The 19,763-nt window shown below is 38.7% G+C and overlaps 2 protein-coding genes and 1 long non-coding RNA gene across 17 annotated transcripts in view; 2 read left to right on the forward strand and 1 right to left on the reverse strand.

The window, feature by feature from the left end:
• Window positions 1-5,781, forward strand: part of LOC118382066 (pleckstrin homology domain-containing family A member 7-like) — a 163,476-nt gene extending 157,695 nt beyond the window's left edge. For all 13 annotated transcript variants that reach the window (XM_052483545.1, XM_052483547.1, XM_052483551.1 and 10 more), the window contains one exon: window positions 4,594-5,781. In XM_052483545.1, coding sequence (XP_052339505.1) covers window positions 4,594-4,616 — 23 coding nt within the window. In that variant the 3' untranslated portion in view covers window positions 4,617-5,781. The remainder of the gene's footprint in view (window positions 1-4,593) is intronic.
• A 1,582-nt stretch (window positions 5,782-7,363) lies between these two features.
• On the reverse strand, window positions 7,364-11,961 carry LOC127912893 (uncharacterized). The gene is made up of 3 exons (XR_008083965.1): window positions 11,849-11,961; window positions 8,004-8,066; window positions 7,364-7,850 (listed from the first exon to the last, which is right to left on the reverse strand). It is a non-coding gene; the product is annotated as an uncharacterized LOC127912893 (long non-coding RNA).
• A 3,333-nt stretch (window positions 11,962-15,294) lies between these two features.
• LOC118377533 (transcription factor SOX-6-like) overlaps window positions 15,295-19,763 on the forward strand; it is a 227,105-nt gene continuing 222,636 nt past the window's right edge. For 2 of the 3 annotated variants that reach the window (XM_052483926.1, XM_052483943.1), the window contains exons 1-2: window positions 16,284-16,676; window positions 18,318-18,426. The gene's annotated coding sequence lies outside the window, so the exon portion shown is untranslated. Of the gene's footprint in view, window positions 15,640-16,283; window positions 16,677-18,317; window positions 18,427-19,763 lie in introns of those variants that run through there. The other variant, XM_052483931.1, reaches the window with a different exon arrangement.

The raw sequence follows: 19,763 nt of genomic DNA on the forward strand, positions 1-19,763 counted from the left end.
TGTAATAATACCAACACACACTCTGCTTTTAGTCTGCGGTAATACCAACACACACTCTGCATCTAGTCTGCAGTAATACCAACACACACTCTGCACCAGGTCTGCAGTAATACCAACACACACTCTGCACCAGGTCTGTAGTAATACCAACACACACTCTGCACCAGGTCTGTAGTAATACCAACACACACTCTGCACCAGGTCTGTAGTAATACCAATACACACTCTGCATCTAGTCTGCGGTAATACCAACACACACTCTGCACCAGGTCTGTAGTAATACCAACACACACTCTGCTTTTAGTCTGCGGTAATACCAACACACACTCTGCATCTAGTCTGCAGTAATACCAACACACACTCTGCACCAGGTCTGTAGTAATACCAACACACACTCTGCGCCAGGTCTGTAGTAATACCAACACACACTCTGCACCAGGTCTGTAGTAATACCAACACACACTCTGCATCAGGTCTGCAGTAATACCAACACACACTCTGCACCAGGTCTGCAGTAATACCAACACACACTCTGCACCAGGTCTGCAGTAATACCAACACACACTCTGCACCAGGTCTGCAGTAATACCAACACACACTCTGCACCAGGTCTGTAGTATTACCAACACACACTCTGCACCAGGTCTGTAGTAATACCAACACACACTCTGCACCAGGTCTGTAGTAATACCAACACACACTCTGCATCTAGTCTGCAGTAATACCAACACACACTCTGCACCAGGTCTGTAGTAATACCTGCACCAGGTGTGTAGTAATACCAACACACACTCTGCACCAGGTCTGTAGTAATACCAACACACACTCTGCATCTAGTCTGCAGTAATACCAACACACACTCTGCATCTAGTCTGCAGTAATGCCAATACTAATGTATCAGAGGCTGGGAGAAAGTCATGACTGCATGGGATAAAAGAAAAGGACTGTTTGATGCTCTGTGACTCTTCTTTGAATTTGTATACATAAAAGGTTTCCAACATTTCCAAATGTCAAATTATATTTTGTAGAAGGTGTTGATAGACATGCATGAATGTTCTGAATAACTGGTCATCTTCTCACTACAAACTTCCACATTATGTTTTAGTCTTCACTCTTCAAACATGAACGGAACTGAACTTGGTGGTAGAACTTCTGCCAATCATGTGTCATTTCCAATAACTATACTTATGATTGAGCACCTAGTCCTCCCCTTTTTGGTTCATGCACAGATTCTAAGAGACTGACGCTCTTGTGTGGATGTTCGTCATGTCAGGGCCAAACACTTTCAGAAATGATTATCTTTCAAGTATGTGTCTGACAATATCAGTAAAATCTACCTTGCATCACATTGACATCCTCTGGATAGCTGAAGACTGGATAAACAGAGGGTAGCTCGCTTTCAAGAGTGCTCTGTGGATGATGGAGGAGGGGAGGGGAAAGGTGCAAAGCCGGGCTATCAGGCCGTTCATCTCCTAATAACTCAATATTATTTCTTATAAGTGTCGGCCTTATGAGTAAAGACAGAGATAATTGCGATCCGTGTCTAATCTTTCAGACGGGGAGGATTCTCTTGATGAGGATATTTTGTGAGGCTGATCAATGACCCAGTAAGACTGTGCTCGGGCTCTCAACTGCATCCTCCCGTAGCTGGCTCTTTGAACACGGTTCTGAACCCTCATAAAAGACACCCAGATCACTTTTCATCTTTACCTTGCAGCAGGCAGGTTCACTCTTCCAGTAGCATCATCAGTAGCAGCCCTTTAGATGAGTTGCGTCTCTCTCTCTCGTTCTCTTTCTTTCTCTCACTCTTCTCTCTCTTTCTCTTCTCTCTCTCTGTCACACAGACTTACACTCAAGCGTCAGGATATGATGGAGCTTAATATGCACAGAAGAGCAGAGTCAACAATTCTAACAATCTTTCCAGCATAGAGAAATGTCAGAATACATCACACGAGGCATCTTGTCAGACCAAATCAATGGGTTTTTTTCAACTCTTTGGTATAAAAGAAAGGTGTGTGGGTGCACTTTTCAAATCCCTGAATTGAAAGAAACTTCTACATAATCCCATTGAAAGAAACTTCTTTCAATAGCTTTATGTATAATTCAGAAATAAACATGGGCATTTTATTGACATGCAGCTACATGATAATTGATTGAAGTGACATCTTATATTGTGTGGTGTTTTACTATAAGGTATGTTTAGTGTTCAAGTTGGATTAGCGTCTTGTGTGTTATTGGGCATGGTGGGAGTGGCCCCAGCCAGCCCCTGTCCCTGTGTTGTAGTATTTGAGACCAGTCTGGAGACCACATGTGGGGTGTCTCAGTCTTGTCCCTGTGTTATAGTATTGTTGACGAAGATGTAATACTGAATATTTTGTCTTTGTATCTATTTTACAGACCTGTTTGGGTAAGGGATAATTAGTGGAGTGTCTCTCTGTTTTCCTCAGCAGCATATTGTCACCATTCTGAATGTCCACACCATCCATATGTTCTTCTGAAATTTCAACACAGAAATACTGGACAATTATGGTTGCGATTTGACACAATTACAACCATGTTCTTGAAAATCGAATCACATTTTTCTGGTCGCCCCCCTCCCAAGTCTTGGTTTTGAATCGGTCTCGCTTTAGGTGGTCTCGAACACAATACTGCCTTTAGGTGGTCTCGAACACAATACTGCCTTTAGGTGGTCTCGAACACAATACTGCCTTTAGGTGGTCTCGAACACAATACTGCCTTTAGGTGGTCTCGAACACAATACTGCCTTTAGGTGGTCTCGAACACAATACTGCCTTTAGGGGGTCTCGAACATAATACTGCCTTTAGGTGGTCTCGAACACAATACTGCCTTTGGATTTGTCAGTGCTGCTCCTAATGTGACTAATATCCTGTTCTCCTCTTCCTCTCTGTCTTCTTCTTCTTCTTCTGTATCTACTTCCCAGTAGTACCACTGCACCCTAACATCCCCACGGTCCCTCCACCACCTCCTCCTCCTCCACTTCCTCCTCCTCTTCCTCCTGTCTCTCAGGCACCTCCTCCCCCACCTCCTCTAAACAACGGATTTCACTTCTCGTTTGTCTAATCAGAGCAAACAAAGTAAGGACTAACAGCATGCTAATGGGATTGAGGCTTCACTAATTCTCCCTAACATGGGTGCTGCTTCACACCTCTCTGTCTGCATGATCACCGCACTGTTGTAATTCAGAAGGTAGTAGATCACCCCTCTCATTACCGTCAGCATACCTACACATCTGCAGGCAGCCAGCTAATCTTAATGTGCTAATTGTCTGTAAATTGTTATTGTAACTTTATCTAAAATGTGTGTTGGGCAGGGTAAGGGGGCATCAAATGCCACTAGCTACGTGAGCATTGTGTGCAATTAACAAACAAATGAGACACCTTTTGCTTCAGCACCTTGACAGCGGAACAAGTGTTCACAGCTGCATTCCACAACACCAATTATCCCACCATCTGTAGACTGCTAACAGTATTCACCAATACATGTAGAACAGGGAGAAAAATTAAAGTGACACTATTATTAATGTGTAAACACATTGGGACTGATCATGATTCTGTGTGAGTGTGTCCAGTTAACTTTGGCCTGTGGCACTCTCAGGCTCTCTACTGTACTGGCTCGATCATGCACCATCTGTTGGCTATCCTTGACTACTAACCCGATCCCCTTCCTTATCCATGGCACTCTGCAATATGTGTGGGACTGTGTGCATGTCTTTGTGTATATTTGGTGTCTTCCACCTTTTTGGTGTCTGTCACCAACCCTGTCCTGTTTCCTTCCTCATCCATGTATGCTGCTCAGCTGAAAGGGTCGGGGTCAGAGGTTATGATGTGTGGACATAGAGTAAACGACAGCTATGTTTGTTTCCAAAGGATACCTAAAGATACAGCTCCTGTGTTCTAAAAGAAAGAAACAGTGTTCACTGAGTCAGTCTCACACACAGTATGATGTTGTTGTATGACTGTTGTTGTCACCGCTTGGTTTAACAGTACACTGTAGCAATTCATTCAGTTGCTTCAAGTTTGTTGTGAGTTGAGTTTGAGGGAAATAAATGACTCAAAATTCTTCTACTATGTGACATGCTGTACAGAAAGACAGAGCGCAGAGAATGTTTACCAGTTCACTATACAATGATTCATTAATTCCATATGTGGTGTATGGTTGGGTATTTTGGGTTTTGTCTTTCTTGCTTTCAAAAAAGGTTGTTTTCTCATGGTTTCCTATGAGACTAATATTCCCTTTTAAAGATCTGGTGTGTTGTATGATGCACTTTATGTTGTGGTGAGTTCTGCTGCATCATCTTCATTGTAGCTGGGATGCGTTTAGGTTAATAACCTTTACCCATGTACAGTACTGTACTTTGATATTCAATAAGACCATGGTATTTGATTTTTTTTAAAAATATATATATATATATACTTCTATTTTACTAGCCTAAAATCCTGTTAATACTGTTTGATTGAATCCCAGCTAAGAATGTATTCTTCATTTCCTGCCATTCTTCCATTCTGCTTGGTTTTCTAGAATTTCTCAGTCTTCCTAAACTAACTCGATGTGTTTTGTTGATTTTCCCTCAGCCAATGCGCTTTCTGGACACTGAGGTCCTATTCCATGATGACAATACACCCTGGATTCTTGAAGAAAGAAAGACTTTGTTTGGTGCTGACAGTTACACTGTTATACAGTAGATGGGTGTTAGTGAACATTTAACCTGCCCTCAGTAGCACGCAGCAGGACTTACTCGCTGATGCATTTTTTGGAGCTAAAATGAAGTAAACTATTTTCTTAAGAAAATGTATGTCTGCTATGAAAGCTGCTGTGCATATTAACTTTGGAAGTGTTTAACAGATGTTAATCCCATAATATAAAAGTTTTTTTACATGTTATTGCACTTTTAGCATTATACTGTATCATAGTGAAGAACTGAAAGAGATATTTTCAAGGTGAGAATGTTTTGTCTTGCAGTGTGATCTGAATTTGGAGGGAACTTGTATTTCGTTTTTTTTTTTTAAGTTAATGAGAGTATTCACCAACTAGAAGGTCGATATGAACATAAGGTACTGAACATGTGTCATGTTGATTGTATTTTTGTCAAAACTCAGACGATATTCTTACACCAAATCACTTGAAATGTAATTTGTGTTTGTATCTAGCACTGCCAGTCTCTTAATGGCTTGCCAAATGGATTTTATTTTTGCTTACAACATTGGGAGGAGAATAACATTGAACATAATATTTTCTGGATGGCTTAGGCAGGTTGCACAATGATAATTATAAACATTTTAAATATTAAAGATATTAACATGATGTTTGCCTCATCAAATGTTTTGTCTTCGGACAACAAACTCATGCAGTAGTAGTAATAATCGTTTTAAAATGATAACGGTATACTGAGGTATTCAGAGAATGTGAACCCCCCCCAAAACTCTTAGGTCTTATAGCCTATTGTACAGTACTGAATTTAAATAATGTTATTGCGTCAGTTTAATAATTGTACTATTCTGTGGATGACAGTTGAATAATATGGTTGACTGTGATGGAATCTTCAAAACCCTTTATCTTGTGCCAGTTCTGATAACCTTTCTCTTCATGCTGACCAAAAAGTACAAAATGTAGTCTCATCACAGCTCCAAGGATTCTCTTTGAACATTCCTATTGATTGCTTTGCCCTGTTACATTTCATTCTATTATCTGAGAAGGGAATCCAACTTTACAGGCTCAAACCAAATGAGGCAAACTTTCAATACAAAAAACCTTGAAATGTTTCTTTAGTTCAAAGCTTCTCTTTCTTAAAGGGTATTTTTTATTCTGTGTCTACATTTTCAACTGGGAAGGTGGGTAGTAATAACAGTGGTGTATCTGAAGCATAGAATTTATATCTTTAAATCAAAGATCTTTTACTTTGTAAAAGAAACCTCTTGAGACGAACATGGCATTGACCTTACGAATCAAAGACGATGGAATTATGATTCTAAGCTTTTTGCAAGTTAATTTTTCACATGTTCTGTAAATGGAAGGTCAGCTATATAAAAGTCATGACTAGAATCAATTGCAATTGTTCTGTCAGTCCTATACATAATTCTACAGTTCTAACATATTCGTATAGCATGTACTGGTATCTTGCATATAGGCTATGCTCCTTTGTCTGGTGGTCCAGTAGACTGCTCTCACCTCCCTTGTGAGATCTTTATCTTTAATTGGAGAGTAATCACATACCCTTGTCTGCATCATGGTACTCTTTGAAAACACCTGTGAGAGGGGATGCACCTCTCAGAGCTCCACAGTGGGAGCTGCCACATCTCCTCTCTCTCCATGCCATCTCGAGGAGTGGGAGTGTGGGCCCCAGAGTGCCTGCTAGCCCTGGTGGGTATAAGACCCATCACATCCGCTATTCTGCTTATTTTGCAATAAATGGGCTGTTTTTATCCTCCTCCTGCAGAAATTCACCCAAGACCATCCACTGAGGATTGTGGCATTTCCATTTATTGACGTTTGGCTGCTGGTTCATATACATTTGTTATGTTATGCTCTGGACTTCAAAGAGAATGAAATAGGGCCTATTATGCTAATTCTGTCTTGTTCTGTTCAACGTAATCAAGGCCTCACACATTAATCCTTTACAAAATGTTCCTCACTGACTCTAGGAAAAGGTTTTCAAATGTACATGAATAGAAAAAGGAATTCCAGACTTTCCCAGATGACTCCCAAAAACCCGTAGCTGAGCACTTGGGGGGGGGGGACAACCTTTTGTTATTTTGAAACTATAAATGATTTGAGAACTTGATATGAAATCCAGAGTAAACAACTGTGATAAACAGTGAAGGTTTCTCTTCCCACATGATTGTAACAGGGTGGAACTGTTTGTTGGTAAACATGCCCCATGTTAACCCTTGCCAGTCCCAGGTATAGTATGTTTCAATAAAGGGCATGGCCCTGGGTATTTAAGCTTGACTTTTTGTGTCATTCACAATATTCCATGACCACTAGAAGGCTGGCGTGTGCAGGGAGGATGGTCTAGTAGTGAAAGTCCAGTCAGTTTCTGACTGGACTATGATTGGACATGAGCTGAACCAAAGGATCCAACACAAAAGGTACTTTTGATTCTAAAATGGTCTTTTATGCTCTTTTATCATCTCAAGATCAATATCCATGCTTTAATAAGGGATGGGCTGGTGTTCAATTATTGAACAGTTAAAACTGATTGAATATTCTCTCCCAACACACTGTACATGCCTACATTTTATCAAAATAATCAAATAGACCAGTAACTTTTTAAGACTGATATTTATTGGTATGTACATTGTCTCATTCTCGCTCAGTTTATTGCAATACAACTTATTCGATGGTTGAAACAATGTACTTGTACTTCAGCACAGCCTTTCTTTCAGGGTAGACATATACACTTTCTTCAGAAAGTATAAACACCCCTAGACTTTTTCCACATTTTGTTGTGTTACAGCCTGAATTTAAAATGGATTAAATTGAGATTTGTTGTCACTGGCCTAAACACAATACCACATAATGTCAATGTGGAATTATGTTTTTAGACAAAAATGGAAAGCTGAAATGTCTTGAGTCAATAAGTATTTAACCCCTTTTGTTATGGCAAGCCTAAATCATTGCAGGAGTAAAAATGTGCTTAACAGGTCAACTAATAAGTAGCATGGACACAGTCTGTGTGCCATAATAGTGTTTAACATGATGTTTGAATGACCACCTCTGTACCCAACACATACAATTATCTGTAAGGTCCCTCAGTCAAGCAGTGAATTTCAAACACAGATTCAACTACAAAGACCTGGGAGGTCTTCCAATGCCTCACAAAGAAGGGCACCTATTTGTAGATGGGAGAGAGAAAAAATTGACGTCGATTATCCCTTTGAGGATGATGAAGTTATGAATTACATTTTGGATGGTGTTTCAATACACACAGTTACTTCAAAGATACAGAATGGAGCTAAGCAGAGGCAAAATCCTAGTGGAATACCTGGTTCAGTCTGCTTTCCACCAGACACTGGGAGATGGATTCACCTTCCAGCAGGACAATAACCTAAAACACAAGGACAAATCTACGCTGGAGTTTCTTACCAAGAAGACAGTGAATGTTCCTGAGTTGCCGAGTTACAGTTTTGACTGAAATCTACTTGAAAATCTATGGCAAGACCTGAAAATATTTTTCTAGCAATGTTCAACCACCAATTTGACAGAGCTTGAAGAATTTGAAAAGAATAATGGGTAAATGTTGCACAATCTATGTGTGTAAAGACCTTAGAGACGTACCCAGAAAGAGTACTTCTACAAAGTATTGACTCAGGGGTGTGAATACTTATGAATAATGAGATATATCTGTATTTCATTTTCAATAAATGTGCAAACATTTATAAAAATATGTTTTCATATTGTCATTATGGTGTATGGTGTGTAGATGTGAGATTTTCTTTAATGTTAATCCATTTTGAATTCAGGCTGTAACTAAATCAAATGTGAAATAAGTCAAGAGGTACGAATACTTTCTGAAGGCACTGTAAATACGGTGTATGATAACAGGTTTATGTAAACAGTTGTTCTACCCTATAAATGATTGATTATGAATGTTTAAAAAATGCTGTGTTAAAGAAAACAATGAATTGCTCTCATGTTCCTTAAACGGCTTGCATTTACAATACCTACAATGAATTGGGCTTTTTGTGTACATGAATGAAGAAGATGCCCTTGGGCTTCCTCTTTGATCCAGCAGCAGCTCAAACTTTGTCTGCCTCTTAGCAACACATTTCACTTCAAATTAAGGCACAACTCTGTCTGCAAGCACAAAAGAAAAAACCTGCACCGTGCTGAAATGTTTTGCAGTGTTGGTTATTGGTACAAGTATGTGTTGTGCAGATGTGTGCCATCTTCAGGCCCTTTTAATCCTCTACAAAGCAAGCATTATGAAGATGATGACGAGAACACACCCTCACCATGAAGACTGAACATTTCCTAGTGTTTTAATAATTGAATACCTGAGTATTGGTTACTGCTTGTGTGTAAAGGGCTCTGTTTTCCAACTGTTCATATCATGCCATAGTTGAGATCTCATTCCACCATTTCATCTGCAGCAGTTAATTGTTCAGTCATGGAGTGTTTGTGTGTTTGTTCAGGTATTGTAAGCCTTTGACTTTTAGTGAACCTTTTTATGTGAGGGGCAACAACCTACATTTTTACTCTGCTGATCACTGACGGTAGATACACTGCTAACATGTAAGAATCTCACACATTTTTCAACACTCTTCAAGCCTTACCCCTGAGCCAGCAATATGCATTAGTGGAGTTTGTGCAGATAGTAATGAATTGGTAATTAAGTAGTTCAATACAGAAATATGACGTCCTTATCATTATGTAATTAGACAAAGCATGTAGATTCCCTTATTTAAAAATGATTCATTAGTCATTCCCTGTTAACCTAAAAGGAAATATTAGATCCTGACTAAACTTTGAGGAAATTTGGAGTTACAAGTAAGAGATTTGGGTCAGCTAATGAGAACAGTGTCCCACTTTACAGGTCCAATTGGGAGGAGGATTTGCATGTATGCAAATGTTGTTTGAGTTAATTACATAACTTGGCATTCATTAATAATGAAGTGTGGTGGATGTCGGGCCTTTATGCCTGTATGTGTACTCTCATGCCCAGAGAGAGGGGCCTGTTCCTGGATAGGGAGTGAGGGCCTTTATGCCTGTATGTGTACTCTCATGCCCAGAGAGAGGGGCCTGTTCCTGGATAGGGAGTGAGGGCCTTTATGCCTGTATGTGTACTCTCATGAACAGAGAGAGAGGCCTGTTCCTGGATAGGGAGTGAGGGCCTTTATGCCTGTATGTGTACTCTCATGCCCAGAGAGAGGGGCCTGTTCCTGGATAGGGAGTGAGGGCCTTTATGCCTGGTTCATGTCCAGATTGTGGAGATTCATTTAGTGTGTCAGTTTGTGAAAGCAATACAGCACCCACCCAACCTCCATCAATAATGCCAGTTTACAGACGGGTCATCATACTGCTCTGGAAATATGGGAATTGATTTGACCTTTCTGACCTTTCTCTTTTGGTATCTGGAGTCAAATAAATTAGCAGTACCCTATTTAGTATGTGCCAAGTCAAATAACATTGATACATGTATCAAATGGTCTTATTTTTGCTGTATAGCTAAGGTATGATATTACCTAAAGAGCTAACTGTATGTAGGCCTATGAAACATTATTGAACATTATAAACCGAGTAGTTTCGGTCCTGGATTCTGATTGGCCAAAAACAGCATTTCAGCTGTGTATACAGTCTCAGACAATATACCACGGATATGAGGCAAAAATACTTGTTTACTGTTCTATTTGTGTTGGAAACCAGTTTATAATAGCAATAAGGCACCTTGGGGGTTTGTGGTATATGGCCAATATACCACACCCCCTCGGGCCTTATTGTTTAATTTTCAACCTTGAGAATACATTTGAACCATGGAAAGTAGGCCTGTTAGCACTGTATATAAAGGAAAGCTTGTGAACACTCAACTTATGCAGGAAAGTGTTGACCTAAATAAATCATTATTGGAAAATAACCCCTATTTACACATTCCATGTGAGTGCTTTTAACTCTTTTTAACACTGTTGAAGTTTCCTACATTTTAAAAAATATATTCTTTACAAACCGTCTGATGGCAAGTTGTAGCAATGTTTTTTAGATTTATGTGTATTTTAACAAATCATTTATTTTACAATCATTTGACAATTATCTGAAGACTAACACAGTTGAGTGCAGTCAGTAGCCAGGATGTCAAATACTTAAATACCTTAAAATTGCAATTAACTTTGACCAAGAATTACAAGGAATACTTTGGCACACTTTAAAATGAACGTCCTCAGTCATGTTTACCATTGTCAACTTCAACCTGTTAGCCATTCCTTTATTGAGATAAAAACCTATCTTATTGACAGCTCCCAAAGGATCAAGACCTCAACTTGAAAAGGGCTTATGTTCAGTGCAGAGCATTATGATAAAATATGTTGCACACATGTCCCTCCCATGAAGCTATTATCTATAATTAAAATGTTTCTAAAGTCTTGCCACCAACACAAAACGTCATAATGAATTGGTTTTCCGACCACCAGCAGTTAATTGATCCCTTCATGTTTCCTGCCACATAATATGTTGCAGTTTGTTATGTTGTTCTTTATGGCTCCTGTGCAATACACACCATCATTTGCTTTGTCATTTTATTGATCTCACAAAGGTAGTGAGACGGTGTTTATTGTTCAAAAGGTTACAGTTTAGACCTTATGGTCCGGGTTTCCTTTTCATCTATTGCTTTACTACAAAGGGACATGCCATTTAGACTCTGACAGTATGTGAAAATCATATCCATTGTCTTTGCACATTTCTTTGAATAAATTATTCTATCACTGATCTGAATTGAAACCCTTTTTTCTCAACTTCTGTTGCAGTGTCATTTGTTTCCTGGGTGATGTCATATGGAGGAGGCTTCCACACCTTTTCAGGAGCCCCTGTAATCATGTATGATTTAAAAAGATACTGCCCTGAAGCAAACTCTGACATGAAGCTGACATGTATGTAACGTTGTTGAATGGCTCTGGTGCTAACCCAACAAATCACATGGCAACCCCCTCATATCCTCTGACAGAATAGTGTTCTCTAATTAACCATGCAGAACAGGAGAAGAACACATGTTCATTTAATGTAACAAAAATGTTGATTTTCATGCACTCTCTTTTTCAAATATTAATAGGCTAGACTTGCATTTCAAGATGCATCAAAGTAGCTCAGGATATGCAAATGTGATGTATGCTGCTGCCTTACCCCAACCAGTTGGACTGACACAATCTCTCTCTTTATGCAGGCAGTTGCCTGGTTATGATCACCGGAGGACCAAGAGCCAATAATCTGCACTTCTTTCAGTTCCTGCACTTCCTTCACAGAAAAAAATAATGTATCCATGTAATCAACAGTTAATCAATTATAAATTAATTGACGTATTCAAGAGTTGTAAATTATCAAATTAGTTGCATCTTATTATTATAGTTATCTCCATAGCCATATCTGGCCACATTTAGAACACTAATTAGCACAGTGAACCAAAAAAAAAACATGTTAAGCCACATTCAATGAGACCAGATTATGGTGTAAATGTTCATCGTGTTACTGTAAGCTTTTTAGGCTGACAAATTGTAACTATTATTTATTTAGTATATTGAATTGCGTTGTTTTAGTAGCTTGGAGTTTAATTCAAAACGGCATCAACTAATTTGTCTACCTCAAACCATGTCTTGCCTCTGTGTTTCAAATTAAATTTGCTTTCTATGTTTCATAAGCGAGAAGGACAAGAGGAAATTCCCAAAGCCACCGAAAGGTGGCGTATGAGTCACGTCGAACAAGTACGCTTAACTGCTCTTTGAATGGTTCTAGCTTACCTTTCTACTGTTAAATAAATGAAACACGAAAATACAAAATGTTACATGAAATGTCAGTAAGAACTTTAGTTAATGAATTAATGATTAAACACATTGCTCTCAGCAATATGCATCGCACACGTCAATTTTTCAAAATCAAAAATACAATAGGCCTCTTGATTTCAACACAGTGTAGGCCTATGTACAATATGACTTTACGAATAGTTACACAGCTAAGATATGTTTCAGTTGTCTTTAACATTAACCACACTGAAATTCTAACTAATTGAAAGAACACATTTGAATCTTGTACCTCAGAGGGAAATCCAAAATGTACCAATATCCTTGTTTTTCAAATTTGAGGAATCTCTTGCCTGCATCGTCATTGAAGAGCAATGCGTTTCTTCGTTCTCGTTTAAGATCCAGTAGAAAATCCACGCAGTCTCCTTGGACCATTTTATAATAAAACAAGTGTTTTCCATCATTACTAGTACTTACATTCCTTTGTTCCTGTAGAAGTTATCAATATAAAAAATATATCAAATGAAACAATACCTGAGTATTCTGCTCCAGGTGTTTTGGGGAGCATTAGTTTTTTTCATTTGCGAAGATGAACTGGTTTGACTTATACGTTTATATATCAGAACAAAAGGAGACAGCGCACTTATTGTGAGGGAAAGTTTGAAGTGCGTTAGGTTTGCTGTGTTGAACGTAATGCTCCAAATGAATAATAAAAAGATGTGACGTATGGATATGATTTTGTCTTGAACAAAAGGAATGTGAAAATGTGAAAATGAAAGACAGAGAAGAGCCAGAGCAGATGCGAGAAAATGTGTGAAGGGGCTGTGTTCTCTCTCTCTCTCTTTCTCTCTCTCTCTCTATTTCCCACGTCTTCTCCTCCCCTCTTTTTATCCCTATGTGACTCTTCAGTTAACAAACATTATTTCCTACTGCTTCTGTCCCTGCCATTGTAAGTACAACATTGTCTTATTTACCTATTGAATGAATGAAACCATTGTCCTGCTATTCTTGAAGGCGAGTGTTAAAGGTTTTCTCGTACTTTGTTTTGTCCGCCTATGCTGTATATTACAAACTTTTTCCTTTACATTTTCAACAAGCTATCGCATTGTTCCTTATGTCATATTGTTGTTGGGATTCATTTTAATTGATGATGGTGCGGGATAGTGATTCTGTTGAGTGTAGATGAAGACAGCGCGTAACTCAAGTGCCTCTCAGTGTGCTGCAACCTGTGCTTACCTCTTACCTGTAGCCTGTATATCGCCCCGCGGTGGACCGTTACTTTTCTTCACTGTAGCCTACCTATCTTTACAGCTGACAAAGGTGTTGAACTAGTATTCCCCAGAACAGTTGTCCATCTAATATCGAGCTATATAGCCTACTGTTGAAAAATGTTTGTTCTATATGTCGTTAATTATGTCCGCTAGAGTTTGGTCGATACAGCCCATTGATGAAGGCTGTGCATTTGTTTCTTGTCTTTTACGATTTTGAGGATGCATAGCAGGCTACTGGTAGAACTCTTGAGAAGTGATTTTACTCCTCTAATTTCAATGGAATTTAGCCTATAATAAATGCCAGGCATTCTATTTAAGCCTTCGAAATATTTTATATTGAATGTTCAAGGGGGCGGAAAACATTTGCTTGGTAGGCCTAGTGACCCAAATATTATTTTGATATATAAAATGGCACCTAATTTACATTTGAAAATGTAGCCGATTCTATGTAAAGTAAAAAGTAAGTGTTCTGGTGGGCTACCAATATATTTTTTTACATTTATGCTTCTCGATTTAAATACTTTTCTGAAACAAGTTGACCTAGCACTGGTTGTTTCAATCATTAATAACATGTTTTTGTTTGCACAAACTGAAGGCTATGTCAACCAAAACAAAACGTCAAAGTCTATAATCTATTGTGTGTATTGAAAAGACAAGAGCACATCCATCTCTTAACGTTATGTGTATGATGTTTTCTTATGAATAGGAAACCATGGGATAATCAATGACTTGCAGTAAATTATTTGTTTATTTTATAAAAGTGATATATTGAGTTATAACCAACACCATAAACCTTGCAGCTATTGATATTATTTTATACCGATCAGACGAATAGAAACGGGCGGGCTCCCTATTTGAGAAAGATTATCATTTTATATTGGAAATTATGGGTAATTTGGGGGGATACTTTATTAATTGCCTTTTGCTTTCCTGTATTAACTTATACTTCCTCTATATAACGCTTAAATTAACAATATAGGCTATAGGCTACAATGTATCAATGTATTCCTACTACATGACTGTTTTCGCCTATGCCAAATATCGTTTGTCATAAAGTGGTATGGTTGACACTCGAGTTCTTTACACGTCACTTCATATCAAAGCTTCAGTTGATCTGTTATAAAGGCCAGCAGTGTTATATTGTAGGTAGAGTATAACTAACTAACCCCTAACCGAGTAGTTTTCTGTCTTCAACTCTGAAGTGCGTTTCTGGCATGTGCTGTTGATAAAATTGTTCCATTAATTTAGAGTAAGGCAAAATACAAAAAAGAATGCCTTAAATAGTCCACTTTACAGATAAATAGGACAATAACTCTTATTGGAGTTTGTTCAAGTGCAAATTATGTTGTCTCGACTTTCAATTGTGCTGCTGTGTAATAATCGGATATTGTTTTTTAATTTAATCAAATCAAGAGCAACATCTCCCTCTGTCTAATCACTCACTAAACTCTCTCTCCCTCTCGCTCGCTCTCTCCCTCTCGCTCTCTCTTTCGCATCTCTTGTCTGGGCTGGGAGGGGGAGTCCTGCCTCTTTGCCTTCCTCAGATCAATGCCCTGGCCACTCTCTTTCTGATGTTGCACGACGGGAAATGCTTTGAATACTTGCGACATGGCCGCTCACATTGATTGCCAAGATTGACAGCTCTGCATCGTCTTCTCTTGTCTCTGAGAGAGAGGGAGATAAAGAGGATAGATAACAACAAAAGCTCCTTGCAGTTTTGACAATTAAACTTCATAGAAAGAACGGGATCCCCTCATATAGCCAGTGGGAACCACAGCAGACTTTAGTGCTCTTTCCTTTTCTCTACAGATAGTAATCGTTATGTTTTAACGTAATATAGCGTGAAACACACGACTCGGGATACGATACCGTTAGGACCTGCAGCTCTCTTTTCTCGACTGATCTGAAGGTAAAAACGTGCTTAGTTTTAACATGTTGTAATCGTGTTTTCATTTAAACTGCGTTATTTAGCCTGTTTTTGTTGGTCCGTAACCGAGTTCGCTTCATTCGATGTCAATAGGGGTGTTAAAACTGTTTTCTCTCTCTTTTTTTGTGAGGGGAATATGATACCATTCTTATGTATTGCTTCTCAATCGCGAGATTCGTGGTAAACGCAATAACAAAAGCAGAGTGCGTGAAAAAGACAAGCGCAAGCGTTCTCTGGAATGGTTTGGATAGCTACTGTAACAATGATGCCCTGTTTTATTTACCGACACAGGAGACTTGTGTAACTTCTAAGTTACATTCAATCGTGCGTCTCGAGGTATTGATATCAACAGCTCTATATTTCACTTGGATGAGCAGTCAGGCTACTGATTTAAGCAACATACAGCTGGGTAGGTTTGTGTGGACTGTATTAATTACCCACAACCCTTTTTTATTTCATTGTTGGTTACGCATCCACAAAGTCTTGTCGCGAAATTCAACTCTTAAAAAATACTCATCAAGTTATGTGTGTTTTGTTATGGTGTTGCTATCCGGATGCTCAATAACTTCCTCCTGTGGGACTGGGAGGCAATTGCACCTTTGTCCACAGAGCGGTACTATTCATTGACAATGACGTGCGCATTGCTCTAGGTCCCCTTCCATACCCTTCCTTTCTCCCTGATCTTTCTGGATGCAAGATTTACAAGTTTCTTCGAACTTGAGCATATGGTTTATTTAGTTGTCTTTCTTCAAAACTCTAAGTAATCTATATTCATCGTTCGACCTGAATTATAATTCAGTGTGAAACATTTATATTCGTAATTGTTTCCTATGTTGTTGGAATTCACTCTGCCTTAACTTTAACTGGAGGTCAGGCAAATCGATCTTAAAATAATGCATAAACCATCAATTAAATCCAACTACTCCTCGAAAGGCTATCCCATTTAGAGACGATATACACGGACAAGGCTTCCCTACAAGCCTACAAAGCGCTGCTCTCGGACGGTTTTAGGGACTAACGTAAGTCATCTGGTGTAATTATTTTTGTCTCTTTTGCACTATTGTCTTTCCCTTTCATGGACAGGTGTGAATCTGGTTATGGATACATTGCAGGTACTTGAATGCACAGGTTTAATTTTATGCTAAATATTCTAAATAATGACATTTTATTTGTTTCTAAGTGTTATAGATTGGATATAGTTTCCCTCATTTTTTTTTAACAATAACTTTTACCGCGTATTAGGCTATAATCAGATATTTAGCTATTTTAATGTCACACATGGCTTTTGAAGGTACTTGAGATTTTGACAAAAACACGATTGTATACCAAAGTAGTGGGAGGACAAATGCAACGCAGTTCGTGTGAACTTGTCTGTTGTGTGAAGATAGCCCATCATTTACAAGGTGTTTCCCAAAATAAGACACTCGCAGTCTCAGATAAAGCTTTTTTTTCTAACTTCTGCACAAGCAGTGATAACAATTGTAATAGAAACAGCGAAAGCAGACAATGGATAGCTTAGTTCTTAAAGTATGAGAAGAGGAATACAGAGGATATCTCTGTCACTGCAAATCTGGACTCTATAGCCTAATGTAGCCTAGACCTATTGCTACCGGGGAATATTCCTATGCTTTTTTTCTTCTTAACATTTGACATAAATACAATTGGATTGCTGTGCCCACTCAGTAGGCGCAATCTGAAACCTTCATTAAAGACAGCTTCACCTTTCTCCTATTTTACTTCCAAATAGTGTCCAGACCGTCAGAATAATCCGGTGTCTAATAATAAAATCATATCTTAAGTGAGAGGGCGCATGGGTGGAAAACAATCGTCCGGCTCGTTCCTCTGTTCGGGTGAAGTTGGTCTCGTAATGGTATTTTGTTTTGAACAGTTGTTGTTAGTTGAGAGTGCAAGTTCCCTCATAAGGTAAGGTGGCACCGGAGCCCAATGGAAGTCTAAATGGCACATTTATAATTAGACTGCCAATTCAGCACATTGTCCTGATTGCTATACAGGGACTCTCGGCACTGTCTGGCTGCTCAATATGAGATAGTTTTTCCTCTGACGGACAGTTTAACACTGCCTGTATCAAATTAGTGAGGAGCAAAGGAGTTCTGTTGATGGTTCACTGCACGGCTGTTTCAACTCGTATTTTATCAGGGAAATAAAAAATGACTCCGCGATTGCCAGGTCCCTTTTCTCTCCGTTTCTGCCCATCTTTGTTTATTTTTTACGCACTCTAAATACTATAAAAGAAACGTAGGATACAGTCGCCCCACACTGCAATAAAACGGATGAAAGGAACATTACAATATAATATGAATAATATGGTAGATGTAATCGATTTTTATAATTGAAACTTACCAACGTTTTTGTACACATGCATTGACTACAGATAATATTTTAAATTGACCTCTTGCTCTATGTGTTGCGCGTTGATTGTCAAGTACACAATGCTGTTATTGAAATCAAAGGTTATATTGATTAGGCTTAAATTATCCAGGATGTTGGATTATTTGTTTCACTTTTAATACGATGATGAAAGTTGATTTAAATGCTTTATTAACCATTTTGGTGCACATTTTGCATTTTGATTCAGATTTATGGTTTGAAATCTCACCTATTGTAACATGTCATGTATTTCCTACTGTTTGATTTTTCAGGACTATCTGCACGTGGACTTCAGAGGAACTTGTGGTTTTGCGAGAGAGAAAAATATTTCCGAACTGGATCCGGCATAAAGATATCGACTCCCTGACGCATATGGTGCCAGTAAGTTCAGAGATTTAGAAGTGCATTTTGACACACCGAAACCGCATACTTCACAGCCTGTGATCGACGCTCTTTCACGGTGGCTCTCTTGTTTAAATAGATCCCCCATTCAATCCCAGATCAATAGAGTTGCATGTTGCGAGACGAATTTAAGAATTGGAAACCCATTTTCTGTCATTACACGACCGTGAACAATGAGCAAAACAATAACAATATGTTTTTATTATTAGAACAAATGTTGTCCTATTTAGTAGCCTAATACTGTTACATCCGTTTACGTTTTAGAAATGTATTGTTTTCCTGAGGGTTAAATGTATTGCTTTTGATTAGACAGTGCTGAAATATTGTCATTATTGACAGCGCAATCTAGACCTGCAATGTGAGTTTATAATACACTTGACCACAATAGTGATCATATTTTGAAAAATATGTGTGAGCACAAAGCATATGCAATGCTTGATTTTAGTTATTGAGCCTATGGAAATTATGTGGTTTTAGATCTCAGTAAGACAACATGCAGAAGGGGATGTTTTTTATTTAATTTTTATTTCATACCAGGCTATTGTTAGTTTAAAGAATATGTTGTATATATATTTAGTCAATTATTTTGTGCTTTCTATATCATGCACAGCAATTAGCTTCATGAAGCTGGGTAGACAGGTGTAGGGTCAGTAGCCTACCATGTGTGTTAATTGAATGTTGATTTGCTCTCTAAGGAGGCAGGGTGTAGAGCGGTGTAGGGTCAGTAGCCTACCATGTGTGTTAATTGAATGTTGATTTGCTCTCTAAGGAGGCAGGGTGTAGAGCGGTGTAGGGTCAGTAGCCTACCATGTGTGTTAATTGAATGTTGATTTGCTCTCTAAGGAGGCAGGGTGTAGAGCGGTGTAGGGTCAGTAGCCTACCATGTGTGTTAATTGAATGTTGATTTGCTCTCTAAGGAGGCGTGTGTGTGTGTGTGTGTGTGTGTGTGTGTGTGTGTGTGTGTGTGTGTGTGTGTGTGTGTGTGTGTGTGTGTGTGTGTGTGTGGGTGTGTGTGTGTGTGTGTGTGTGCGCGTGCGTGCGCGTGCGTGTGCGCATGCGTATGTTGAATGTATGTAGGCCTATGTACGTGTACACAGTATTTGACATTGATGACTAATGGGTTTGGTCATTTGAAAACATTTACACATGTCTTTCTTGTATGGTTTTGGTATGTGCATTTTGCATCAATGGTTGCTTTTACTGAGTCTGATCTGTTAACTGCTACATCAGTGCCACTCTATAATAGCCTCAGAGACAACTATTATAGGACACAATGGATATGAATGGGATGTTTCTGTGCTTCAGTAGTTTGAAAT

The sequence above is a fragment of the Oncorhynchus keta genome, chromosome 2, assembly GCF_023373465.1.
Source record: "Oncorhynchus keta strain PuntledgeMale-10-30-2019 chromosome 2, Oket_V2, whole genome shotgun sequence".
Lineage (NCBI taxonomy): Eukaryota > Metazoa > Chordata > Actinopteri > Salmoniformes > Salmonidae > Oncorhynchus > Oncorhynchus keta.